The following is a 27,771-nucleotide window of genomic DNA, read 5'->3' on the forward strand; positions in this document are numbered from 1 at the left end:
CTTTGTGGATTTCTTTTTCATTACTTTTGTTTTTGTGGATTATGTTTTTATTGAAACTTTATGTTTTTCTTCTTTATTTGATGAGTACATTTGTTAACTTTCTTTGTGGTTACTTTGAAATTTACCTTTATCTTCCTAGGTTTGAACCAGTATATTATTACTTGATGTTGTCTTTCCTTCCTCTCCATTAGAAAGTTCTATACTTACACCATTTATTCCCTCTTTTATTGTTCTGACGTTGTTTTTATTTACAGACTGGCCCTTCTGGTTCCTTGTTGTAATTCTTTTGGTTTTGGATAGTCCTTGAGACTTCATTTCCTAGGTTGGTATCTGGCTGGTACAACCTTGCATCCTAGATTCAGGCTGTAGTCTGATGTTGTTTGTTCTCAGACTGAAGGACTCCCTTTAATAATTCTTGTAAGTTTGCTTTGGTTTTTACGTATCCCCTTAATTTCTGTTTACCTGGAAATGTCCTAGTTTCACCATCATATTTGAATGAGAGTTTTACAGGATAGATTATTCTTGGTTGGCAATTTTTTTTTTTTCTTTCAAGGCTCTGTATATGTCATCCCATTGCCTTCTTGGCTGCATGGTTTCTGCTGAATAATCAGCTCTTAGTCTTACTGTTTTTCCTCTGTATGTAATTTTTTGTTTTTCTTGAGCTGCTCTCAGAATTGTTTGTCTTTTTTTAAACGAGTATGATTATGATATGGCTTGGTGGTTTTCTTTTTGAGTCTATCCTACACGGGGTTTGTTGAGCTTTCTGGATGGTCACCTTTCAGGTTTCATGATAATAGGGAAGTTTTCCGTCAGCACTTCTTCAATGATCCTCTTTGTGTTTTCTGTTTTCTCCCCTGCTCTGGAACTTCGATTACTCAAAAAATTTTGCTTTTGATTGTATCTAACAATTCTCAGCGTTTCTTCATTTTGCTTTGTTCTTTTTTCTGATTTTTCCTCAAACAGAGTTGTATCCGAGTGTTTTCCTCCCACTTTGTTGATCCTGTCTTCCACCATTTCAACCTGCTCCTCAGCACTTCTATGATGCTGTGCATTTCTGAAATCTTGTTATCTTTTGGATTTCTTGTTGTTTTCGTGTGATTTCTAGTTGTGAATTTATTTTGGCATTTTGTTCCTGTATTATTTTCCTGAATTTGTTCCATTTTTTGTCTGTATTTTCCATGAATTTGTCTATCTTTTCCTTATTTTTATCTGCTTTTTGCTTCAACTCTTGGATAGCTCTTAATATTAGAGATTCAAATTCCCTATCAGGTAGTTCTTGTCCTTTTCTTGTACTGGAAAGTCATCTGGTGTTTTATTTTGGATGCCTACTGGAACCATCCTGTTTTTTTTTTTTTTTTTTTCCTTAATGTGTTTCAATATTGTCTGCTGTCTTTGGGACATTCAGTAGGTATTTTCTTCATTTATTGATTGTAGTTCTGTTTTTTTTTTTTTTGGCCTGCTTTTTTTGTTTTATTTGGTTATGTCTGAGCAGGCAGGCTGTGCATTCTTTGTTGTTTACTCATCTGTGGTCACAATACTTTTCACCTCCTTGCCCAATGGACAAGGCCAGTCACTCAGCTATGATGCCACAGGGTAGGTCCAGCTGAAGGGGAAAGGCTGGGATGGGCTGTTTGTGGCATGTAGTAGGGCTGACAGGGTGGGCCAGGAATCTGTGCTGGGTAGGTTCTGGTAGGCCATGCTTGTGCTGCTTGGGGGTATGATGTTCAGCGCACGGTGCAGGTAGGCAGAAAGGAGGAGGAGGTTTTGATGGGTGGAGCTAATATTGGAAAGAGGAAAGACAGGAGAGAGAAACAGGGGCCAAAAACAAACAAACAAACAAAAAAACAAAGAAAGAAGTGTTAAGGGAGCTTGCTGTTGGAGTGGAGAGATGAGAAACCGAGAAATGGAGAAAAACAAAAAGGCAAAAAAAGAAAAACTAGATAAAAATTTGGAAGAAAAATAAAAGAAAGAAAAGAAAAGTCCCCAGGGGTCCCACTGGTGTGAATGCAAAGACCGAGAAAGTGGCTCCCAGACTGCGCATATAACCCAACAGTGCCAGGTACTCAGGAGACAGGAAAAGAAGGTAAGTATAGGGAGATGAGAACTGAGAAACACAGACAGGAAAAAAGGGGGGGGGGAAAGAAAAAAGAAATGCCCCCAGGGATCCCACCTACATGGCTGCGCAGACTAAGGGAGTGGCTCCTAAGCCAGGCAGTGCAGCCGCACTAGAAGGAGCTCCCAAGCCTCGAAAAGAAAAGGAAAACAAACAGATAAAACAAAACAGAATGAAGCAAAAAAAAAAAAAATACCCTGGGCATTCCACCAGCATGGTGTCATAGACTGGGGGAGTGGTTCCCCAGTCAAGTGGTGCTTCACAGCCTTTTGGAGGAAGCAAAATGGCACTTGGAGCCAGGTGTTCAAGAGAAACATGGGATAGGTGGTGGGAGGCATGGAAGAAACCAAAAGAAACAGAAAAAAAGCAACATCAGCAACAGACAAATGGCACTCACAGAGCCTGTTAGTGTGGGCAGGGTGAATCCAAGCAGCCCAGGGTCAAAGCAGTTGCCTCCAGGCCAAGAAACTGCAGCTGGTAGAAAGCAGAGGAGGCCGGCAGGGGGAGGAAAAGTGGGGGTTAGGAAAGTGTATATCACTGGTTACCGGGTGCTCTGTCTCCTGCTGGGAACTTTGTGAAGCTACTTTTCCATACTCCCTGTCCACCGATCTCTGATGTGGGTGGGGTGAATCCAAGTGGCATGGATGCTGTACTTCCCACCACTGTCAGCCAGTAAGCACAGAGGTAGAGCAGCTGGCAGAGGATGCGTGTATTTCTGGTTACCATGTGCTCTGTCACCTGGTGGGAGCTCTGTGAAGCTGCTTTCCCATGCTCCCTGTCTACCAATCTCTCACAGGAATCCGAGATGGCGAATCCGTGCTGTGTTAGCTAATAGGGGACCTCTGCATGTATCTCTCCTCTTTCTCTGTTCTCTGTCAATTTCTTATTCCGTTCAGTGCTTGGCTGAGTTCTTTACCTCTTCATGTGACACTTCAGGTTCCAGGACTGATGTTTGTCTCTGTTTCACTCAGTTTTTTGGGTCTTTGCTGTGGGGGGACAGCATGGTGCTCCTGTTTATGGCACCATATTGGCCGGAAGTGAGTTTATGTAAATTTTGAAATCAACTTTTGATTTTGCGAGTTTGGAATTATGGATATAGGATTGTGGACCTGTATTCTTACTTTCAGAAGTCCCTGGGTGGCACAGTTAAGTGCTCGACAACTAGCTGAAAGTTTGGTGGTTTGAACCCACCCAGAGGCTCCTCTGCAGACAGACCTGGCAATCTGCTTCAGAAAGATCACAGTCTTGAAAACCCTATGGAGCAGTTCTATTCTGCATACATGGAGTCGTCATGAGTTGGAATCAACTCGACAGCAACTAACAACAACAACAACATTCTTATTTTACACGTAAAGAAACTGGAACCCAGATCAGTCAGGCAACATTTAAAAGAATGTGTTATAGGCTAGTGGCAGAGCTGTGGCTCAAATCAACGGCTTCTATAACTTCACATTACTTTGAACATCTTAAATTTCATAATGGAATTAGAGAGAAACTGGTCTTTGGTTAACAAGAATTTGTCTATAGAAAATTTCCTAGATTATATCTATTCTATTGAGTAGTTTTGAGTTCAGAAATACTGATAATTATTTTCAGGGGCTTTTAAAAGTAGTTTGCTACTAATTTAAAAACTACTCAGATGAGTAAAAAAGATTACAACCAACATAGGAAAATCTTGGGATTCTGATTATGATCAATACCTTCAGGCATAAATTGAAATTCAGAGAAATCTAATTGCGAGGGATTGTATCATCATTCACTTTGAGAAGCTAAGAAGTTTCTGGCAATAGTAATATTGTGAAACAAAAAGCAACAACAACAAAAAGACAAAAAAATGTAGGAGTGGGAATGGGCATTGTCACACTTGAAGAAACATCATTTCTCCTACTTGTTGTTTTTAGGTGCCGTTAATTTTCAACTCACAGTGACCCTATGTGACAGAGTAGAACTTCTCTATAGGGTTTTCTAGGCTGTGATCTGTATGGGAGCAAATTGCCAGGTCTTTCTCCCTTGGAGCTGCTGGGTGGGTTTGAACCGCAAACTTGCAGTTAGCAGTCAAGGGCTTAACCATGGCATCGCCAAGGCTCTTTGAAAATCTATGTGGAAACATTTCAGAGACTCATGTATATATCTTAGTATTGACATAAAATGAGGAAATGTTCAATATAAAAACCTTATGTTTCAGGCTGGGTTTTCTAGAGAAGCAAAATCCATAAAGTGTATAAATATATATAAAATAGAGAGACTTATATTAAGGAAATGGCTCACACGGTTGTAAAGGCTGGAACGTGGGTCAGGCTGGAGGCTTCTCCTGATTCGTGCAGCTGCAAGGGCTGGAAAACCCAAGATCAGCAAGTCAGATAGCACGGCTCTCGCTTACAGGCTGCAAAGACTGATGGATCCAAAGTTCGGCAGGCAAGATGGCAGGTAAGCTGCTAGCTCAAGTCCCATGAACTGGAGGTCAGAAGAACAGGAGCCAGCTATAACATCTAGTGGGAGCAAAAGCCCATGAACCTTGCCAGAAGGTCCACTTTTAATTGATGCAGGCCACACCCCAAGGAAACTGCCTTTCAACTGATTGGCTACTCACAGCAGATCTCATCACGGAGGTGATCACATCATTACATGGCTGTCAAACTACATCCTAATTGCCAAACTACTGAGAATCATGGCCCAGCCAAGTTTACGCACAACCCTAATGATCACAGTCCACCCCTTGTCAACTTGGCACCTGTACACATTTCCTTAAACCATACATAATCTCTGAATAAAGACAATTATAAAGTCACACTTACGCCTAACATGATACAACTAACACACATACAACTGAAAACACATTAGTCTTGTTTACATCTCATATTTTATAAGTGAAGAAAATAAAAACATTTGATGCACACATACAAAGCAGAAATATAATAATTACAGTCCTCATTTCTGTAACTGGCTCCATGGTCATAACTACCTTATCTCACCACCCATTCTGTATTCCCTTTGCCCTCAGCAAGCACCTCAGCTGGTTGGAGTTCTTCGCCTGGTGGGGTGACCCAAACCTTCATTCCAGAAGGTTCTGGGCCATTAGTAGTCATATCAGATTTGAGTTGCTGTAGTTTTCCACTGATTTTTTTTTAATCACAAGGCGTGATAGTACTAAGAGACACCCCAAGGGATGTCTTGCATTTCAGACATACTCTTCTTTACCTTCATTATGTAATATCAATCTGATTTCCTCTTGGTAATCAGGATCAACCACACCAGCATTCCTGGTAATTCCTTTCTTTGCCTGTTGATCCTGAGGCATAAGGAGCCCAAAGTGGCACCTTATAAACACATGATGTCATTAGCTGCATAAATATTTTGTGTCATTTCTCCTGGGCAGTAACCTTTATCAAACTTTTTAGGAGGATGATATTTACCTATGAAAATTCTAATATTTTCAGTTACAATATCCAAAACCAAACCTGTTGCTGTAGAGTTGATTCCAACTCATAGTGACCCTATAAGGCAGAGTAGAACTGCCCCATAGGGTTTCCAAGGAGCGGCTGGTGGATTCACACTGCCTACTTTTTGGTTAGTAGCCATAGCTCTTAACCATTTCACTATTAGGGCTTGAATTACAATATAAAAAAAATAGGCAACTCTAAATTACTGACAGTAAGTAGGTAGGAAATTACCATTTATGGAGTGCCTACTATATGTCAGGAGCTTTGTAAACAAGATGGGTATGGCTCTGGCTCTGTCTATGAAGCTTACATATTCTCACTTAATTCTCATAATAAACATATCAGATAATTCTTATCCCATTATTGATGGAAAGTGATAGTTAGAATCTTAGGAACTAATAGCAGTTCACAAAGACGAAATTAGTAAAATCAGAATTGGAACAGATCTTTGGTTCTATGCTCTTACCACTGTGAAAGGTTGTAGATAACTCAGGGTCACTCCTGACATCTTTTTCTTTCATATTCCCCACTTCTATCCTCGTGGAAACCCTGGTGGTGTAGTAAATAGCTACGGCTGCTAACCAAAAGGTTGGCAGTTTGAATTCACCAGGTACTCCTTGGAAACTCTATGGGGGCAGTTCTACTCTGTCCTGTAGGGTCACTATCTGTTGCAATCGGCTTGATGGCAGTGGGTTTGGTTTGGTTTTCATCCTTGTGCTTCCTGTGTTCCAACCAAACTGTTCAGTGAACCACTCATGCATATAGGCGTATGTGACCTATAAAGATCACATTTCTGACCTTTAGTTTTGCTCAGCTTACTCCTCTGCTTAGAATGTTCTCTCCTCTAATTGGCAAGTATATCCTTTTTTTTTTTCCCTTCAAAAATCAGGAAAATATTACTTCTTTAAAAAATAGAATTCAGTAAATACACTGCTCTAGCCTAGACAGCTGTGCTAAGAAGAGTATTGCTGAGGCTTGCCACCAACACAGCAACGCTGAACAAACAAGGATGATGTGGCAGGGAGTGCTTGGAAGAGAGTGGTGGTCATTGAGGATGGTGGTGTCTTTGACGGCCATAACTGCGATACTGAGAGATGATGCCTTATCATGATTCCTATAGCTTCCACTATTCCCCCACCTCCCAGAGCTGCTAGATCGCTAAACTGATAATTTCTCCCCTCAGATACCTTTTGCATTCACCCTGTGAATCCTGTATTAGATCTGGATAATACACTGTATTAGATCCCTGTTTCCTGGGTCACTTGTCTTCCTTTTTTTGGTTTTAGTAGAACATCTCCTCTAGTATATTTTTGAGAAGATTCTGGGAGACATTAACTTTTGAGTCTTCGAACAACTTAAAAAAAAAAATTTTTTTTTAAACACTCACAATGGATTGGTAGCTTGGCTAGGTATAGAACTGTGGGTGAAAATCATTTTACCTCAGTATTTTGAAGCAATTGCTCCATTGTTTTCCAGCTTCCGGTTTTGCTGTTGAGAAGTCTGATGCTACTTCTATAACTGATTGTTTCTGACCTGTTTCCCGTCTTACCCCTAGAAGCTTTTAGGTTTTTGTGTTTTACTCTTGATGTTCTGAGATTTCACAATGATGTGACATGGTAAGGGTCTTTTTTCATTTGGGGTTTAGTATTTAATTAGTTTACTAGAGGCGGGGCCAAGATGGCAGAGTAGTTAGAAGCTTCTGGCGATCCCTCTTACAACAAAGACCTGAAAAAACAAGGGATATGATTATATTTATGACAAACTAGGAGCCCTAAGGAAACCCTGGTGGCATAGTCGTTAAGTGCTACGGCTGCGAACCAGTCACTAGTTCAAATCCACCAGGTGCTCCTTGGAAACTCTATGGGGCAGTTCTACTCTGTCCTATAGGGTCACTATGAGTCAGAATCAACTCAATGGCACTGGGTTTGATTTGGTTTTTGGTAGGAGCCCTGAACATTAAAGGCAAAGTTAGAAAACGGACTGAGCGGCAAGGTGCAGTGAGAGACGGTTCAGAAGTGGAGAGGAGTTGCCAGACCTGAATCACTGGGAACCCTCAGGCACCATTCCTGAGAGTGAATGTGGTGCGCTGGTGGTAGCATTCAGCCACAGTTTCCTCAGGAAGAAACAGCCAACTCCGCAGCCTACTCACACCTCTGAAACCAGAGAAGAATGGCACTCTCAGCAAAGGCTAAGTACTTGCGTATATTTTACCGTGCCCCCAGCCCCCAAACCAGCTTCAGTGGCTGTTGATTTCCTTGGGCCTGAAGTAGGTCCTGCTGAGCACCTTAAGCCATTCTCCTGGCCTTGGAGAAGGAATAAATTCACAGTTGGAGAAAAAGATAATCTGCCAGCTCCACTAACCTGGGGAGCTCAGGACAGAAGCAGCTCCTGTCCAGGCATAAATGGTCTGTGGACTTTGAATACGTTTCCCCCCACATAGACCTGTGTGGGCCTATTTCAGGAGAATAGGTCCTTGCTGGCAGATTGCAACTGTTTCAGTTGTGTGGTGGAGAGGTGGGTGTTTGATGTTTGACATTGCTTTGCCTATTAAATAGGGTCCTCGCCTACCCACTTCAGGGGCCTAAGGACTGGCGGCTCCACTCACGTCACCCAGCCACCTGCGACAGGGGTCCAAGGGTAACTGGTACCTCCCAGTCCTTACAACCAAAAGCATTGGGTGCCCAGGGTCCATCTGCAGAACCCACCCACCTGTGCGCTCTAGGGAACATGGACGTGCTTTCCTTGCAGACACTCGGGGGATGGTTGTCAGCCCCCTGCCTTGTTCAGAGTGTGACCCCCTGCTGCAACCAGATACCTGTACCTATACCAATCACCCTTGCCCCTCTAAGACTGAAGGACAGAGCCTGTAGCACACACTTGATGATCAACTACCTGGACACCTAAGCTGAACTCATACAAGAAAAGTGAACGCACTCCTAGGCTCACATACCTGGGAATGGCTCTAGCCATCTGGTGACGGGACATTAGAGCTTGAAAAGTGAAAATAATCAAGCTAGCTAACTCAAGCAACCTATTTCGGCATATCAAAACAAAACAAAGCAAGAAGCTAGGATACAGTAAGGAAACAAACTAATACAGTAACTCATAGATGGCTTGGAGACCACAGTCAATATCAAATCACATAAAGAAGCAGACCACTATCATTTCAATAAGCTCTCAAAACAAAAAATTAAGGGATCTTCCGGATGAAGGTTCCTTCCTGGAATTATCAAATGCAGAATACAAAAGATTTTAATAATTAGCTTACTAATGATTTATTGCCCTTCCTGTCAATCTCCTCCCTGAGGTGAACAAGCCTATCTAATGCTATTCTGGACAACAGACAGGGGAAGGAGACTGCAGTTGTCATGGTTCAGAATGATGGGGAAGGGTGGGTGTGGTGGCCTAACTGCTCTTTACACAGAACTTCCAGCCAATGATGTTTGTACCTTTTCATTTTTAAATAACTCAGGTCAAGTAATTGCCTAAGGTGAACAGCTGGTAAGCAGCAATATGGCCACAGGAACTAGGCGTGTCTGCCAGTAGAAACTATACTCTTAACCAGTATGCATTACCTTAGTAGTGGGCTTTTGTTTTTCTATCCATATATGTATCCATATATAGCACGTATTTTGAACTTGACGTTATATACAGAATGTTGCCCCATATCATTAAAAATTCCTTAAAAACATTATTTTAATGCTTCCTAATACTCTATCAATTCTGGATGTACCATGCTTTAATTATTTTGTTGTTGACATTTAATTGTTGCCATGCTTTGAGTTTTTAATAACAACATTTATCTTGGTACATAAATGTATTTCTGATTAGAACCCTAGGATAAAATAGAATGTAATTTCTGGTTTACAGAGCAAATTTAGCATTTAATATTTGTTAGATTACCTTTCAAAAATGTGACAGTTTAAAATACCACAAGTACTTTTACCTCACTCTTATCAACACTGATTTTTTTTTTTTAATTAGGTAAAAAAATAATGTTTTTTACTGGTTATAATTTATTTCTTTAATGAGAAAGAATATTTTTCATGTTTGTTTTAATTTTATTTCTATATATTGTTTATGCCATGAACCTATTTTCTATTAGTGCCTGTATATTTAGGTATTTCTATAAACTTTTATATATTTTGGGGCAAACCTTTTAGTATATAAAAAAGTAATAAATGAGTGTTCTTTTAATAAAGCATTCAAACAGTATAAAAATGTAAAACAGAGAAAATTAAAAGCTCCATTATTCTATTCCCATATAACCACCAGCAGAAGATATGAAGCAATTTAGTTACAAAACAAAGAAATTTAATAAACACATGAAAAAATGAGGCAATTATTACTCGAGCACACTCTTTGGGTCAGAAGTGAAGTGTTTATATGGTCATAAAAATAAAAATAATAAATATAGATTTACCCAAAAAACTTAACACAAGCATATTGGGAAGATGGAAGAGTACAAGAGGAGTGTAAGAGATGGTGGGGGGAATATAAAAGATTGAAGAATTCTTCATAGCCTCAAAGTCGATTAAAAATAATGAATTAAATAATAGAAATATGTGTATTAATTAGCAATATGTATGTAAATACGAAAAGAAACAGGTGAAGTTATGAGTGTTACTTCTGGGGAATGGAATTCGGCAGTAAGGCAGGACAGACAGATAACCGCTGTTTGGTTATAAGCCTTTTGGAGTTACGTATTTCACTTTATATTTTATGGGTATTTAAAATTTATCCAGGTTGCAATAAAGCTAAAAGAAAAAAGACGATAGAACACTCATATTTAAAAACAAAATTCTCTTGAAAATTTTATTAACATGTAATAACAATAAATCATTCAATTTTTTTCAGTTTTTAGAAGTTTCTGTTTTAAAGGTTAAACTTATTTCAAAAGTACTCATGTAAACCAATCAGATATGAATATATACCTTTTTTAATGAGCCTCCCAAATAAATCTTTGTAATATCTACTTTCTTTGTTGGGATGACAGTAACATTACCAAAGTCATGTCAAGTTTTCTTATTAAAATTTGCTGTTTTCAGAATTACTGGTTATTGACAAATCTTGATTTTTACTACTTTGCTAAGGTAAGATAGAAACATGATGTTTCACAATTATTTTTTAATTTCCTATGAGCTATTTTATACTTAAAAACTATTTGGTAACAAATGTTTTTACGCTCAAAGTTCCAAAAGTAATCTTTAGTCCCCAACCGAACTTTGTACTCCAAGATTTTTTTTTTTTTACTTTTAATGACATTTACATAATAAATACTAACTTTAATCACTAAGTTCCTCCTCATCACTGAAATATGTGCTTTTCTTTATCCGTGGGCGTCTTGAATCATCTGATGTTGAGGGGTTCCCTGAACTGGGTTTCCATTTTTTTTCTTCTTCTTCAATTTTGGCTTGCTGTAATGTGATTCAGAAAACAAATAACTAAAAAACAGGTATCTGTTTACTATTGTTTCTGGTGTATTAATTTAAAACATGGCAAAAACACATCACAACTGCCCTGCCTCCTCACCCTCCCATGCCCAAGAGACAATTCTACTCATCAGGGTGTTGATTTTTTTTCTTCACCAAGTTCTATACCAGTCTCACAATGTTACTCAAAATGATTTTAGTCAATATTATAAGAGGCACTTGAAACGTACTTGCCATCCCTGATAGAGGTAGAAATGTTATATGCAGTAAGACATTAGTTAATTAAAGGGAAAAATAAATTGACATACGATTTTATAATTTGTCAAAACAAAATAACTGGCTACATAAAATTAGAAGACTGTATACCCTTTTCCAAAAAATGTTTCATATATTTGTATCAGGGCCTTTAATGGTCAAGAATCTGTTTTTGGTTTTGTTTTGAAGCTTTTTTTTTTAAACAATGTCTTTGACTTAATATTTTCTATCAATCTAACTTCACTTTAATCAAATAGTTTTGCTTGAGTCTATAATGAAAACAGTTTAAGACATTAAAAGTACTATTAAAAAAACCTGTTGCCGTCGAGTAGAATCCGACTCATGGCGACTCTATAGAACAGAGTAGAACTGCCCCACAGAGTTTCCACAGAGCACCTTGTGAACTGCCAGCCTTTTGGTTACCAGCCATAACACTTAACCATGACACCCCTAGGGTTTCCAAAGGCACTATGGGGCTCTTAAAATCTAGAAAGAACCAATGGGAATTTTTCCATCGCACTGGTCTAATAATCTTGTATAAATAATAGCCTGTTTCCTAAAGTTTAGGAGGTGAAGTGAAAAGGCAAGGGTTGCTATGAGATGATCAACAAAGTAAGCAAGGAACATAAAACTTACTAACTCAAGGCAGCTATGGTATGGCGCCTTTCAAAAGAAATATTTAGTACCTGGAAAGCTATGGCTTGACTGAGACTGTCAAGAGCAGGATCTTCCCCTTCATCGTCACTTTCTTCTACTTCCTCACTAAATTATTAAAAAAAGAGAGAATGCTCTCAACCTCAGCAGACAGATGCAACACAATAATGTACCTGGTAAGAGTAGATATACATACATTTGTTCTTCTGGTTCAGAGATTTTCTTTTTTTTCTTTTTCTCCTTCTTCTTTGGAGGCTCACGTTCTCCAAGCATATTTTTAGGACAGGCATAACTTAAGTGACCACTTTCCTTTTGTTTCCCATGAAAAAAGGAAAAAAAAAAACTGAATTTGTGGTTGTTAATAACAGAAACTTGGCTGATATCCTAAGGTTTTATTGAATTTAACAAAGAATACTGACTGTCATACTGGGAATCTACAAAGTAATTAATAATAAAAGGCACAACTTTAGAACTTAGAAAGAAGAGATTATGATATTGTAACTCCCAACAAGCTACTTTAAATATCAGGAAGTATTTTAGAAGTTTCACTAAAAAAGTAAAAGAAGTATTCTTCCCTCAAATATTTTAAATCTCAAGATTCAGGGTCTGATAAAAAAATAATTCAAAATTTAAATGGACCATCTGCCCTAAATGTAAAAATTTTAAGTTATTATTTGACAAAATGTAGATAAGCCTATTTCTGTTAATTACGGTTTTAAAAATAAGTGAAAAATTTTAGGTCTCCCTCACTTTTCCTAATTAATTTCATTTTGCTCCTTTCATATCAATTGACTAGACCTGCAATGTCCGATTATGATAGCCACTAGCCACATGTGGAGACTGATCACTTGAAATGTGGCTGGTCTGAATTGATATGCATGGTAAGGGTAAAATACACACTGGATTTTGAAGACGAAATGAAAAGAAAAAGTAAAATATCCTAATTTTAAAAATATTGATTATATATTCACATGATAATGTTTTAGATACACTGGGTTAAATAAAAGATATTAAAATTAATTTTCACCTGTTTGTTTTTTCTTAATATGGCTAGTAGGAAAATTAAAATTACATATGTAGCTTGCACGTATTCCTATTAGACAGTGCTATACTAGACTTTTATTCATAATGAGCCATAATATTGTTTGAGCTGTAAACCCTAATCAGTCTGAACTATAATCTGTATATTAGCTCACTAAAAATACATTTAAGAGGCAATGTGAGAGTGGGGTGTGAGGAGAGACCAAGCCAGAAATCAGAACAATAGAAGAGAAAAATAATTATGCTTTTCAAGCAAATTTGACAAAGCATCAAACAGACTGTGTACTGTGTATACCTGGGAATACATGGCTGAAGCCAAGAGGTGCTACTGTGGACGAACTGGCAATCTGGGGCCTGGTAGAGAGAATGTACTTGGAGACACATTTTCTAAACTTGCTTTTTGGAATAACGGTACAAAAAATATTAACACTACCCCATTAGAAAAAGGGCTTTACTAGTGATATAACCTTGGGAAAAATATAAAATTTTGGGATGGGGAAACAAAGAAATATAGAAAGACACAGTATAATATAAAAAAATCTATAGGTCCATAAACCAAAATGAACAGATTAACAAATTCGTCCAGCATTTCTCAGATAATTTAATATTTACTATGAAGATACATACTAATCAGACCATAAGTATTCTCCCCCTCCTTTTTTTAAACAGAGCTCACGACTTTGGACACAGTTTCTGCAACATTTACTTAAGAAGTTTCAGAATCACAAGAATTGTCGCGTACTAGGTACCCGGGTTCTTGCCTGCTCACTCTATCCGTCCATCTGTCTAATCATTTTTGGAAGGCAAGGGGTGATAGTGGAGGAGAGGACATTTCCTTGTATCCTCCACTTGATTTTGAGGCCAGCACAATGTCTTTCAGTAATCCTTTCCCCAGCTCCCCAGCAATGCCTCTGGGCTCTGTTTCTTAAATATTTTATACTCATTTTAGAAACTGATAGCAATGCAACCCAGACTGAAGTTCTTGGTACCATTATGGGCCATGTGCAAAACTGTTCTATGGCTGTGTATCTCTTCTAATCACCCAAATTTTAAATGGTTAGGATAAATGATGACGAGAACCGCACCGATACCCAGTGCCATCGAGTCGATTCCTAGGTAAGAAAATTTGGGGATAGTTCAGTAACAAAAGATTAGCAGTACTAATAGGGAAAACCAAAAATTTTCTAAGACAATACCACATAGATAATGTTTCATATGATGTTTGTACTGAAGGCTGATGCTGTAGCATTGGTCAGATGTTACAGAAACAGGCGGTACACTATTAAGACAAAATTTTATGAGTCACTAAAATTTTTCAAGACAATATCTGATTGTTGTAATGCTAAGTATGCCAACATGTAAATAATTAGTCTAAAACTTTTTAACCAAACACTTTTCAAAAATTTAGAAACCAGGGAAAATACTGCACTATATTATCCAACTCAGGTCATCTTCGCACACTACATTTCAACTGGGTTTACTTAGATGTGCCCAGAATCCCTAAGTAAAACAACTTTCACAACCCAATTTCAGTCAGTCAGAAGTTTTGGTGAACACAAATAAAAGAGTGAAATAAAAATACCTTAAACGAAAATATTGTAAATGTTGCAGAAACTATGTCTAAAGTGCTGAGTTTTGTTAAAAACATGAAAAACTCCATTAAGTTCTAGGTTCACTCACCCCACATTCATAACACTTAGATTTATCAAAGTAGTGTCGCCTTCGGATGAACTCAGCTGCTCTTCCATTGTCAATAGCAATGCTTGCTTTTATCATTCTACCAAATAACTAAACCAGAGAAAAATGTAAATGAAAGATGTATTTCACAGAAACCCATTTGATCCCATTTCCTCAAATCTTCAATTCCATTTTATATTTTTGCTTATTTTAGTGGTTGCCTACTTAAAACCATAAAAACTGCTGCCATTGAATTGATTCTAACTCACAGCAATCCTATAGGGCAGACTATAACCGCCCCATAGGGTTTCCAAGGGTGTAACCTTTACAGAAAGAAACTGTCATATCTTTCTCCTTTGGAGTAGCTGGTGGGTTTGAACCACCAACCACCCATTTAGCAGCCAACTGCTTAACCACTTAGGTGTGGCAGAGTCTATCCTGCACTATTCTTGTTTCATGGATTCTACCAATGTTTTGGGAACCCAATACAGCTCTGCTATCTTTTGCTTTCACTAATCTAGATACCCTCAAAATCTACTGCTATCCATCAATCATTGCCCTCTGCATCCCTATATTTTTGGCCAGGGTGAGCACAAAGGCTTTTGGATTAAAATGTTGGGAATAAATGGCTTACCTGTTTGTTATTTATTGCTCTGGTACAGTTTTGTGCAGATTCTTTATCCAAAAATAAAATAAATGCAACCCCTTTACTCTTCCTGGTATCTTTATCTTTCATTATGGTAACCCTTAAAGCATAAACAAATAGTTAAAAAAAAAAGATGCAGCAACAAATAGATATTAATAAATCCTTATAAAACTCAAGCTTTAAAAAAGTTAAATAATAAAACATTTACAAAGTAAGAGAAATAAATTCATTTGACAAATCAGCTACCTCTCTGAAGTCATGGGACATCAAGAAGAATTAAAATGAGCAAATCTGATACTGATTTAACACAAGTGAGCACAGCTATGATTAACAGTACCTGATAAATCAAATATTAATAGAAAGTAATCAAAAAGTTGAAGGATGAAGAGATTACAGAGACAGTGGAATCTTGAAGAATAAGCATGATTCCACCCCTTTACTAACTCCCTCAGCTTACAAAAAATGAAAGCAACAAACCTCCCCAAAACTGAGGTATTCCTTTCTAGACAAAAAGTAAAACGAACTATTTTATTTTCTTAGGTTTTAGAGTCTAATTGTACTGTTAATATTCTTTTCTTTTAAAGACTCTCCAGTTCAGTGGTTCTTAGCCATACCACCCAACATACCTGAGTGACAGGAATGGGGTTAAGAGAGCACAGAGCATGCTCTTTCTCCTGACCCCTTCAACAATCCTAGCCTTTGAGACTCTTGCTCACTACATGCATCAGAGTTTAAACCAAAATGCTCAACTGGGAGAAGTGGCTGATTCCAGGTCTGGGGCAGGGAAGGTACAAGATGAGCTTAGATCATCTTGTTATTCCAGAAAATAAGAGCTTAGGAGGAAAAAAAAAAGGTTGGGACATGTCACAACACCACAGAAGCCAGCTTAAAGGTGCTACACCTGACCAAATCTAGGAACATTTGAGTACCAAAATAAGTACAGTGATCAATTATAAATCACAGGAAAAAGTAGGAATTCCTAAGTCCACCTGGTAATAAATATTCCAACTCATAGTGACCCAGTAAGGAAGTAGAATAGCCTCGTAGGGTTTCCTACATGTTTTTTTTTTTTTTTTATCTTTACAGGAACAGACTGCCAGGTCTTTTTTCCTACAGTGCTGCTGGTGGGTTTGAACCACTCGCCTATTAGTTAGCAGCCGTTGTGCCACCAGGGTCCCTCCATAAGAAATAAAGAAGCAGGAGGAAGGGAAGGCTCTTATTTATAGCAGAATGCCAAGGGGTGATTGGTGAATATGGAGGAGTGCTGGAGTTAGAAAATCATCATTTTGCAACAATGATGATAAAGACTGGATCAGGCCAGAATCATCAACAAATGCTAAATCATAAAATGAGGAAAAACAATAGGGGGCTATAGCGTTAAAAATGCCAATGTCATAAAAAGCAAATAAAGTCTGCGGAAATGTTCCAGATTAAAAGAGACTAAAAACAGGTAGGATAGCTAAATCCAATACTGACTCTAGACTGCAACCTGTACTAAAGGGGAAAATGCTATGAAGGACTATTAAAAAGTATTGTTAATGATGTAAATTTATGAACTTAACAACTGTACCATGGTTATATAAAGAGAATATCCTTATTTTTAGAAAACACACCAAAGTATTTAGAGGGCAATGATGTTTGTAACTTACCCCCAAATGACTCACAAAACAAACTGTGTACGTCTACACACGCATACATACATGAACACATTTACATCTGGAGAGGGTGGGAATTACATAGCAAGTGGTGGATTGGATAAAGAATATCTTAATGTTCTTTGTACTATTTTTGTAACTTTTTATAAATCTGAAATTATTTCCAAGTTAAAGAAAAAGTGACAATACTGAAGACAAAGATTAATAATTTTCTAAAACCTGAATTACAGGATAATAGGTAAGAGGATAAGAATGAAAAAACAGAAATTTCATTCAATATTACATTTCAAAATTATTTTATTTAGATTTGGGTTTAGGTATACATACAGTCATGGAATGAAACTGTAAAAAGACGCCACCACATTAAGAAAAGGGATAACTTTTTTCATTAAAATAGAAACATAAGTTGAAATGATCTAGGAAAAAATACCCGAATACAATACCCATTGCTGTCGAGTTGATTCCAACTCATAGTGACCTTACATAGGCATCTAAAACGGTGCTGGGCTTCGAAGGAAAGAGGAAGAGTGAAGTACTTGACTAGAAGGATCAAATTTAGACTGGTGAGCTTCAAAGCTACCACAGTAATGGAGGAGATGCAAGAAAGTTTTTAACACATTTGAAAGAAATATCAAATTAAATAGTTACTTTAACTTTTTGGAATTCTTCATTATGCTCGTGAAGGGCGGCTGAAGTCATAATTCCCCCCACTCCCTTTTTTAAAATACTATTTCAGAAAAAGTTTTAGCTTTCCCCATCATTTTAGCTTGTAATTCCTCTCATCTCTCTCCTCTTTTCCATTCCTGCTACTTTTTCCTTGTCTGTAGTGTCATTACTGTTTCAGTAGCCTATTCTTACTGGTTCCCTTGATGTTAATTCTCTCTTATATACTAGTGGAAAAATCTTCTAAATAAGGAAAAAACAAAATCACATCATTCCTTTGTTCAAAAATCTTTGGTGCTTCCAACTGCCTATTATTTGGCCCAACAATCAAGACCCTCAATGATATGGTTCCTACCTCCCTCATCTTTGACTACTCTTCTCCACACACAAACTCTGAGCTCCAGCCAAAATAAACTGCTCGATGTTCATGTGGCAAGGCCTGTAATTACCCAGATTGGTGCCTCTGTTCACATTGTTTCTACTTTTGCCTCTGAATCTTTGCCTATTGAAATTCTACTTATTCTTCAAGGTGTACATCAAATGTTGGTTCCCTAATCTTCTCAGGTGGAAATAACTTCTGCTAGACTCTACTGAAACCATTTGTTTATGTATAAATAATGTCTCCTCTCACTTATTTTAACATAAACTCTTCTAAGGCTGTCTTTGTAATCTCCATGTGCCTAGCTTTATACGTTAAAAAGGTAGATACAAACGGGAAAAGCAGTTTCTCAAAACAAAACAAAACAGCACCACCACCAAACCCACTGCCGGAGAGTTGATTCTGACTCATGGCAATTCCATATGTTACAGGGTAGAACTGCTCGATAGCGTATTCTTGGCTATTATCTTTATGGAAGCAGATCGCCAGGACTTTGTTCCACAGTGCTGCTGGGTGGGTTCAAACCACCAACCTTTCAGTTAGCAGCTGAACACTTAACCATTGCACCACCTGAGCTCTACACAAACCATCTGTGCCACCAAGGGACCTAGTTTGTCAAAAGAGTGCCTCTATTTATTTGGTCATTTCATTACTCTGTTAGCTTGAAGGCTCGGCACTAAGCACTCATAAGATAAAGGCAGTAAGACAGGGTTCTTAACCCTCAAGAAAAAGCTTACAGTCTACTGCGGGAGTCAGACCTATAAACCAATTACAGTTCTTCAGTAGAGATAAGTGCTACCCACTATGGTAACACAGAAAAAAAAATTACAATAAGAACTTAAAGGATAAATCTAGGATGACTGGCATGGGAAAAGAGGTAGATGGTGGCACCATTTCTTGATATAAAGTATGTAACGTACTCATTTAAAGAAACATTTACTAAGCACATAATATGACTTGTAAAAAAATCCATTGCCGTCAAGTCGATTCCGATTCACAGAGACCCTACAGGACAGGGCAGAATTGTCCCGTAGGGTTTCCAAGCAGCATGTAGTGGATTTGAACTGCAGACCTTTTGGTTAGCAGTCGAACTCATAACCATAGCACCACGCTATTCTCGAAACACGGGTGTCATTCATAATACTTCTGTCTCCTTCACCCAACTCCCATATACAAAGTAAGCATATCACTAAGTATTACCCATTTTATTTTCTAACAATCTCTCAAATCTGACCATCTCTACCTTTTGATCTGCACCATCTTAGTCCAAAGCAGACTGTTGGATTCAAGTCTTATCTCCATCACTAAAAATATGACCTTAGGTTTACCATGTGCCTCAGTTTCTTCACCTTTAACATCAGGATAATAATAGCAGCTACCTTATAAGATAGTTGTGAGAATTAAAGAAGAAAACATATATGAAAATTAGAACATTGCCTAGCATGTAATATGGGCTCACATTAAGTGTTAGATGGAGGCCTGGTGGTGCAGTGGTTAAGAGCTTGGCTGCTAACCAAAAGGCTGGCAGTTTGAATCCACCAGCCGCTCCATGGAAACCCTATGGGGTAGTTCTACTCTGTCCTCTAGGGTACCTACGAGTAGGAATTGACTTGACAGCAACAGGTTTGTTTTTTTTTTAACGAAGATGTGCTATGTGAGGGACTATGCTATGTACCTTATATACATTAACTCATTTAATTTTCACAACAAACCTATAACTCATTAGTGAATAACCAAGGTGTATAGAAGAATTTATCCAATTAAAAAAAAAAGGTATTATAAAGCAAAATTCATTCTTAGCTATAGAAATGCAATTCATTATTGTTCTCAAAACACACATATTGGTCAGTTTTTTTTTTTAAAGTGTTAGATATCACCATTATTATTAGTGTTTTGATTGATAATTATTGTTAGAAATTCTAAAGACCTAAAAATTAAGCCAGAAGCATTTTTGATAATGATTTCCAGTAGAGAAGTAAGTTTAAAAGACATCCAAAATCTCAAGATGCAAATGAATTTCAACTGTTTAAAATTAATTCATGGAAAACTAGAATAAAAATAACTAGCCAAGATATATATGCTCTAAATTCTTGGGATTTTAAACAGGATTTTAAATACATACCAGGAAATGTCTTAGAGTATTGGTTACAATATACAGTGACAGAATTTTGCTTTTAATTCTTTGCCCCATAATATAGTTTCTGGGTTATAAAACAGTGAATTAAACACAAGAACCTCAAGTTCCTTTAATCCCTTCTTAAATAATGGATATTATCATTCATTACCATTTTTGTATGTTTTCAGTCTTTCCAACTCTTAAGTTTTCTATGAAGGCAGAGAGTATGTTTTCTATTTTTCAGTCTCATAAGCATTTTGCATGTCATATGCACTGAAATATTTGTTTTTACATTCTACTTGTTTGGCAAATGGTAATCCACTTATATTTCATAACACTTTCTAGTAATCAAAATATTTATTTAATCAGAGCCTTTACGTCTTACATTGTATAACAAAATTATAGTTCTTAGTAATATAGTAAGAAATTAGAAAAATTGTTTAAATAAATTATGATATATAATGAAATACAATGAAATCACTAAATATGAGAATGTTTCTTTATAGTACATGGAAAGATAGTCACGCTATGTCAAGTAGAAAGACAGTAACAAAATCGCAAGTACAGAACTAAGTCTTAAAAAAACTGTCTACATGTGTTTATGTATATAGAAAAACACCTGAAATACTTAACAATGTTAACAGTAGTATTTTTATTTTCTGTCATATCAAGTATCAGTTTTACTTAAAAAAAAAAATGAATCTATTTCTACTTTAAAAAATATCAGAGAAGCAAATTCAGATAAACTTTTAAATGAAGTTCCAAAATTCAATGTTAATACTTACTTCACAACTTTGCCATACTTGGAAAATATCTGAAACAAAAGACCACATAATAATTTCCATTTTAATTAAAAATCATAAATAAATTACACTTTCAGGCTGTCACAATGACCAAATTCTTTGTTAGAGTTTAAGAAAAGCTTTTGCCTCCATGCTACAAGGCAGGCCCTTGGAAAAAGATGTCTTTTTGGGCGACCCTAATAATACTCTCATTGTAGTCACATACATCTGGCTCAGTTCCTGTCAATGGAGTGGATACAGACAAAACAATACTCTACATGTGCGGTAGATCGAAGGCACACACTGGACCACTGCTGTGTTCCTGTGGGATATCCACGGCAGCTATCAATCCCACCGTAACTCCTAGAGAAACCTTGTACTTCAAATATGAATATTATAGACTATCACTATCCTTCTACTAACATCACTCCAGCAAGCCATCACTGATTCAGAATACAGATCCTCAGAGTGCTTACTAAACAAAGCATAAAACAAAAATAGCTTCTATAATGAAAAATTCTTTTACTTCACAGGCCTATTGAAACTTCCTACACTCTCCCTCTTCCAGTTCCGAAACTCACTGCAATTTGGCTTTTATTCTTCCCACTTCAAGAAATGTGCTTTCAGTGAAGTCATCAATGGTTGCCAAATCCAATGAACATATATTTTGTCCTTATTTTACCTGATCTCTCTACATATATACTGTGGACCCTACTTTTCTCTTTTGAAATCCTCTTACCTGTTGCAGTGACAGTAACCTCTGGTTTTGCTTCTATTTCTCTGGCTGTGCCTTCAAATCTTTTGGGTTCTTCTTCCTTCAACAGTCCCATAAATGTTGGCTGTCCCCAAAGTTTTTCCTCTGGCTTTCTTAAACACTTTACACATTCCTTGGATGATCATTCACATTAAGAATTGTTGTTGTTGTGTGCTGTCAAGTTGATTGACTTATAACCATCCCTATGTGACAGAGTAGAACTGCGCCATAGAGTTTCCTAGGCTGTAAATCTTTTAAGGGAGCAGATTGCTAGATCTTTTCTCCCATGGAGCAGCTGGTAGGTTTGAACCCCTGGCTTTTTGGTTAGCAGTCGAGTGCTAACCATTATACCACCAGGGCTCCTTCACATTAGAATTACCACCTATTATGTCTTCCAGATCTCCATATTTTCAATTGACTACTGGACATTCAGAAACCTTGGTGGTGTAGTGGTTAAGTGCTATGGCAGCTAACCAAAAGGTCAGCAGTTCAAACCCACCAGGCACTCCTTGGAAACCCGATGGGGCAGCTCTGCTCTGCCGTATAGGGTCGCTGTGAGTCAGAATTTACTCAATGGTAGTGGGTTTGGTTTTGGTTTTTGGTACATGACATTCCACTTGTACCTCAAATTTAAGGTATCCAAAGTTGGCCAACATCTGCACCAAAACCTGATTCTCCTCTTGCATTTCCTAGGCCATCGCTAACCATCTAGTCAACCAAAGCAGAAAGTTTCAAATCATAGAGTTCTCCTTTCCTCACTTTCCATATTCAATCAGTTATCAAATCCTATCAATTTTATCTTCTCAAATTAAAAAAAAAAAAATCCCATCAACAATCTTCTATCTTTATTGGTATGAATTCTAAGTTCAATAAGGTCAGGGACCATAACCCCAGTACTTACAAGGTATCTTGTCATAGTGGGTATTCATTAAGTAGTTATTATAACAATATTAATAAATGCTACTTGGTCCAGATCCTGTATTACCTCAATAAACCTCTCAATTGGTCTCTTGCAACTTCTGTGTAAGCTATAGAGAAAAGCTTGTTCTCTGAATATACTAAGTTCTTTCATCACTAATGAGTTGGTATTGCCTTGACGGCAAAGGGTTTGGTTTGTCTTGGCATTTTATCTACCCTTTCCATTTTCTTAGCATTTCAGTTCTTGCCCTTGTTATCTATTGTTTCTCAAAACCCAGCTCAAGGGTCAACATCTTCAGTAAGTGTTTTAAGACCTAAATAAGCAAAGTTCCTAGTACTCGTCTAGTATATAATAGATGCTCAATGAAAGTCTGCTAAATGAAGTCATGAATGGTATCATCTCTTTAGACAGTGAGCTCCTTATTAGGGGGGAAGGCCTCAATCTCCTCTGTATCTCCAGCACCTAGCACAATACCTAGCAAACAGAAATTCCTCTATATCACTTGCTTTCATTGTTGCCAATAGCTTCCTAACTGGTCTCCCTGCTTCTTCTGCCTTGCCTCTCTGTACCTATTGCCCCCTATTGAAGTTTATTTTCAACAAGCAACCAGAGTGAGCTTATTAAAATGCAAGTATGATTATGTCATTTCTCTGTTCAACACGCTCTAATGGCTTCTCATTTCACTCAGAGTGAAAGCCAGAGTTCTTACCATGATCTATATATGCCCCTACAAGTCCTTCCTTCCTGCTGTGGGTTTACCTCTGAGTACCGTCTTCTTCTCTCCATCTGATTTACTCTCTGCCTGATACGCTTGTCCCCTAGATACCTGCACAATTGGTTCTTACTTTCTTTAGGGCTTCATTAAAAAATCACCTCAATGAGGGCTTTTCTGACCACCCTATTTAAAGTTTCATCTCCCTCCCCAACTTAATATTTAATAGCTCTCCTTTCCTACTTTATCACTAACATATAGTATCATTTTACTTTTTTATATTGCTTAATGTTTATTTCTCCCAGTATACTGTGAGCTCCATGAGAGATTTTTATCTTTGTCTTCAGTGGTATGTCTCTAATATCTGGAATAATGCTCGGCACATAGTAAGTGTTCAATAAATACAGGAATGTCCCTATTTTGATATAAGGAAGCTAAAGCTCACCTTCCCCTGCTCTTTGAGATTCAAGCTATCTTAATTAATCAAGTACCACGCTTAGCCTATGAACATCTCCTAAGACCTATGAAAGCAGTGGAACAGGGCAAACTTGAAAGGGAGGATTCACGTCATTCCTTCCCATTCCTTTCAACTACCTATTTGTGGACAGGCACAGCAAGAAATTTTGTTCTATGAAAGAAATAATCTTTGATGGTTACAATGGAGGGGAAGAGTGGGGAGGGAAAAAACACTAACCAGATAGAAGATAAGTGGTAACTCTGGCAAAGCCTAAGACAGTATATGATACTGGGGAAGCCAGCACAACTTGACCAAGGCAAAGTCATAGAGCTTCACAGACACATATTGAAATGCCCTGAGGGACCAAGTTACTGGGCTGAGGGTTGAGGACCATGGTCTTCGGGGATATCTAGCTCAATTGGCGTAACATAATCTAAATATAAAGTGTTCTACATCTGACTATGGTGAGTAGCTTCTGGGGTCTTAAAAGCCCGTGAGTGGTCATCTAAGATACACCTACTGGTCCCAGCCCAGCTGGAGCAAAGGAGAATGAAGAAGACCAAAGACATAAGGGAAAGATTAGTCCAAAGGACTAAAGGACCACAACTACCACAACCTCCACCAGACTGAGCCCCGAACAACTAGATGATAGCCAGTTACCACCACCAACTGCTCTGGCATGGATCACACCAGAGGGTCCTGGACAGAGTGTGAAAAATGTAGAACAAAATTTAAAATAAAAAGATCAAGCTTGCTGGTCTGACAGAGACCCAAGAATCCCCCAGAGTACAGCCCCCAGATACCCTTTTAACTCAGACTGAAGTCATTCCTGAGGTTCACCATTCAGCCAAAGAGTAGAGGGTCTACAAGGCCAACAATAACACACGTGAGGAACTTGCTTTTTTATTCAATCATGTATACCAGACTAATGGGCATACCAGCCCAAAAGCAAAGATGACAAGACAGGAAACCTGAAGAAACGAAAACAAGGAACCTGGGGTGGAGAATGGGAGACTGCTGCACATCTTGGAGTTGGCAACCAATGTCACAAAACAATTTGTGTATTAACTGTTTAATGAGAAACTAATTTGCTCTGTAAAGTTTCATCTAAAGGACATACACACACACACCCAAATTACAGCCAAGAAAAGAAAAGGAATTTTGTTCTCTGTATGGTAAAGACGTGAAAAAAGACGTTGAAGAGATTTTTTCTCTCAATTATTCCTATTCTGAACTGAAAACAAAATTTATTAAACTATTAAGCTTCTGCTAGGTATATACATTAAGGTTTACTTCCAAAATAGTAGGGTTAGGAAAGGATCATTGCTTTCATCAGCCCTTTCCTCCAAATATCACCATCCCCTTACCAGTTTCAAATGCCACATAAAGAAAATTAGTCTATCACAAGTTGCTCCCACTTCGTTATGGTAGCTGTGTCTTCTGTGCTTACAAATAACTTGTTATTCTCCATAAGGCATTATAAATTCTCTTTGGAAATGACAAATTTCTAATTTTTTTCACTTACTCATGTTTGCAATAGAGGACATGGGAAGTGTTGGGTTAAGTGCATTATAATGTAGTTGTTAAGAATTTTGCCAAAGAGAACTGATTGCGTAAGCTACTTGAATAGATATCTGTACCTTAAATAGAATCCCACAGATAAAAATGTACTAATGTTACAACTTACCCGGTATAAGTCATTGTTTGTCAGGGAAAAGGGCAGGTTGGATACATATACTGTACTTTTACTTGGAGCCAATCCACCACTCATTTCTAAAAAGGGAAACCAAACCAAAACAAAAAAACCGTAAGCAATCTAAACATGGTATGCTTCATTCCAAGTAAAACCAATATTGTCAATTACTGATATAATTATTCCAGGTTCACACACCTTCCTTACATTTGGCAATAGTTAGGAAGAAAAACTTGGTGAATTTGAGAATTCCTTCTTCCCTGGCCACCATGTCTTAGTTATCTAGTGCTGCTGTAACAGAAGTACCACAAGTGGATGGTCTTAACAAACTTATTTTCTCACAGTTTAGGAGGCTAGAAATCTGAATTCAGACTGCCAGCTCTAGGTGAAGGCTTTCTCTGTTGGCTTTGGTGGAAGGTCCTTTTTCCTTGGCTCCTTGGTGATCTTCTTGTGGCTTGGCATATGTCCTCCCCCACCTCTGCTTCTTTTGCATGTTGTTTAATCTCTTTTAGGGCTCAAAAGATTGGTTTAAAACACACCCACACTAATCCTATCTTATTAACATAATAAAGACAACCCACTCTCAAATGGGATTCTAACAACAGGCACAGAGGTTAAGATTTACAGCACGTGTTTTTGGGGGACACAATTCAATTCATAACACACCACTTGAAGATATTCTGGTCCTGCTTTCAAATAGTTTTTAATGGTTCCTGTGTGCAAGGGGTTGTGGATTTTCAACAGACGCAGGAAAAATTCTGAGGCTACTCTAACCTCCCCTCAAATGTGTAAGAAGTTCTTTCTAACATGTACAATACCTTGCCCGCCCACGTCAGAAAGAACCTGGGAGCTCAGAAAGAACCTTAGCTGTTTTTCACTAATACCATGGTAATAATAATAAAAAAAAAATACCACGGTAAGATACCTTTTTTGACTGTCTTAGTATTTTTCTCTGGAGTAGTGTTAAGAGGAAATTTTAGCCCCTCAATCTGACCTAGCTAAAGTTCTTTAAAATCATGTTATTGCCAAATTACAAAATGACACATTTTGTTACATGAATAGGTTCAGTGTCTTGAGGGATACTGACCTGTATACACATTTCTGAGTTTACAAGTATAACCTGTACTTAATTTTCACACCTTATTTTACAAAGTAAACAAATTATTTGTGAAAATTATATCTAACTCAACCAAGTTCAAATTTTCGATTAAAAAGGTATGTGTGGTGTGTATTTGAGAAGAAGGAGCCGGATTATCACAACTGGCAAAACACTGATCTTAAAGCACGCAACTCGCGAAGTAACTCATGCTTGGGGTTTTTGAAATGATTTAGAAAACTTCAAGAACTCAACATCGATAGGTCGTTTTTTAAAAGTTTCCCATTTGGAACTATTTATAGGTTAGACGTTCCTAGTAAGAACTGTGAGAGTAGGCAAAGGTATAAATGGCATAAAAAGGACGGCGTGAGTGGCAAATCGTTCTGAGTCTGGGAGGGGACCCGCGGAAAAAGGCCGCAGCTGGGGAGGCGTTTACCTTCAGCTCAGGCGGGCCCGAGAGACCAGAAGAGCGCGAGCCCTAGGGTCTGCGGAGGCTCAGCCTCGACTATTCCTTGCCCCACGCAGCGTCCTTGGCATCACGGGTCCTGGAAGGGTTCACGCGCCTGAGCGACAAGGTAACAGCAGCTCTGCCTCAACCTGGCTCTCCTGAGACTCGCCTTGTACGCAGTAAGGACCCCGGACCTGGAGGCGGGGGCCCAGAGGCGGGCGCTTCTGCTGACGTCTTTGCGTGCGCCGGAAGTGCCTGGCTGGGAGAGCGGCGAGGAGGGAGCTACTACGTTTACCGAGTCTCCTGGCGGCCCAGAGTCGGTGAGCGCATTTTACTTTTCCGAGAGGTGGATAGGTACTGGCGCACGGGCTGTTACACACCGGGAGACGGGCGGGCATTTTCTGTGGCGCGAATCTCCCGCTGCACTTGAACCGTGCAACAATTCTGCCCCTGCGGATGGGGGTGGAGAGACGCAGTCGAGTTTGAGATAAAGGAAAGTGTTAGGTCTAAGATATAGGTTCCCTTTTTTTTTTTTTTACCGCGTTAATATGCAAAAAGAGGACTGAGCTAGGTAACTTCAGTGACCCGAGATCAGTCAGGAGATCGGTAAGCTTTTTGAATGTGTCCGACGTACCCAGCTCGGTATTAGACACTTTGGGAGCTACAAAAAAGTGTAAAACAGGCCTTTTTCTGGCGGAGATTGCAGTGTAGTTGGGAGACAAAGCTAACTTGAGGAGACTTGGACTCACAGAATGACTCACCTTGAGTATTGGTATGGATAAATGTTGGACTTCTTGGCACCATTTTATTCCTGTAAATCTATAATGGGTACACGCTGC

At 38.2% G+C, this 27,771-nt stretch overlaps 2 protein-coding genes across 9 annotated transcripts in view; one reads left to right on the forward strand and one right to left on the reverse strand.

The window, feature by feature from the left end:
* Positions 1 to 3,992: 3,992 nt before the first annotated feature.
* ZCRB1 (zinc finger CCHC-type and RNA binding motif containing 1) lies at positions 3,993 to 27,172 on the reverse strand. Of its 2 annotated transcripts, none has more exons than XM_049882853.1 (9): positions 26,921 to 27,172; positions 25,383 to 25,468; positions 20,857 to 20,885; positions 15,247 to 15,358; positions 14,616 to 14,723; positions 12,091 to 12,203; positions 11,927 to 12,002; positions 10,838 to 10,970; positions 3,993 to 4,567 (listed from the first exon to the last, which is right to left on the reverse strand). In XM_049882853.1, exons 2-8 carry the CDS (start codon positions 25,464 to 25,466, stop codon positions 10,839 to 10,841), a joined length of 654 nt encoding a protein of 217 aa, XP_049738810.1. In that variant the 5' UTR covers positions 25,467 to 25,468; positions 26,921 to 27,172; the 3' UTR covers positions 3,993 to 4,567; position 10,838. The 2 variants fall into 2 exon arrangements, with proteins under 2 accessions (XP_049738810.1, XP_049738809.1); XM_049882852.1 differs by lacking the exon at positions 3,993 to 4,567 and adding an exon at positions 4,924 to 7,706.
* PPHLN1 (periphilin 1) overlaps positions 27,160 to 27,771 on the forward strand; it is a 160,911-nt gene continuing 160,299 nt past the window's right edge. For 5 of the 7 annotated variants that reach the window (XM_049882847.1, XM_049882845.1, XM_049882848.1 and 2 more), the window contains exon 1: positions 27,180 to 27,252. The gene's annotated coding sequence lies outside the window, so the exon portion shown is untranslated. Of the gene's footprint in view, positions 27,253 to 27,771 lie in introns of all 7 variants that reach the window. The other 2 variants (XM_049882851.1, XM_049882846.1) reach the window with 2 other exon arrangements.

The sequence above is a fragment of the Elephas maximus genome, chromosome 4 (assembly GCF_024166365.1).
Source record: "Elephas maximus indicus isolate mEleMax1 chromosome 4, mEleMax1 primary haplotype, whole genome shotgun sequence".
Taxonomy (NCBI): Eukaryota; Metazoa; Chordata; class Mammalia; order Proboscidea; family Elephantidae; genus Elephas; species Elephas maximus.

Coding starts and splice junctions, on each gene's coding strand:
- ZCRB1 (XM_049882853.1), bottom strand. CDS start 25,466: ATGAGTGGTGGATTGGCTCCAAGTAAAAGTACAGTATATGTATCCAAC. Junction 14,724..15,246: donor GAGCAATAAATAACAAACAG/GTAAGCCATTTA, acceptor TCTCTGGTTTAG/TTATTTGGTAGAATGATAAA. Junction 12,003..12,090: donor TCTGAACCAGAAGAACAAAT/GTATGTATATCT, acceptor TTAATAATTTAG/TGAGGAAGTAGAAGAAAGTG.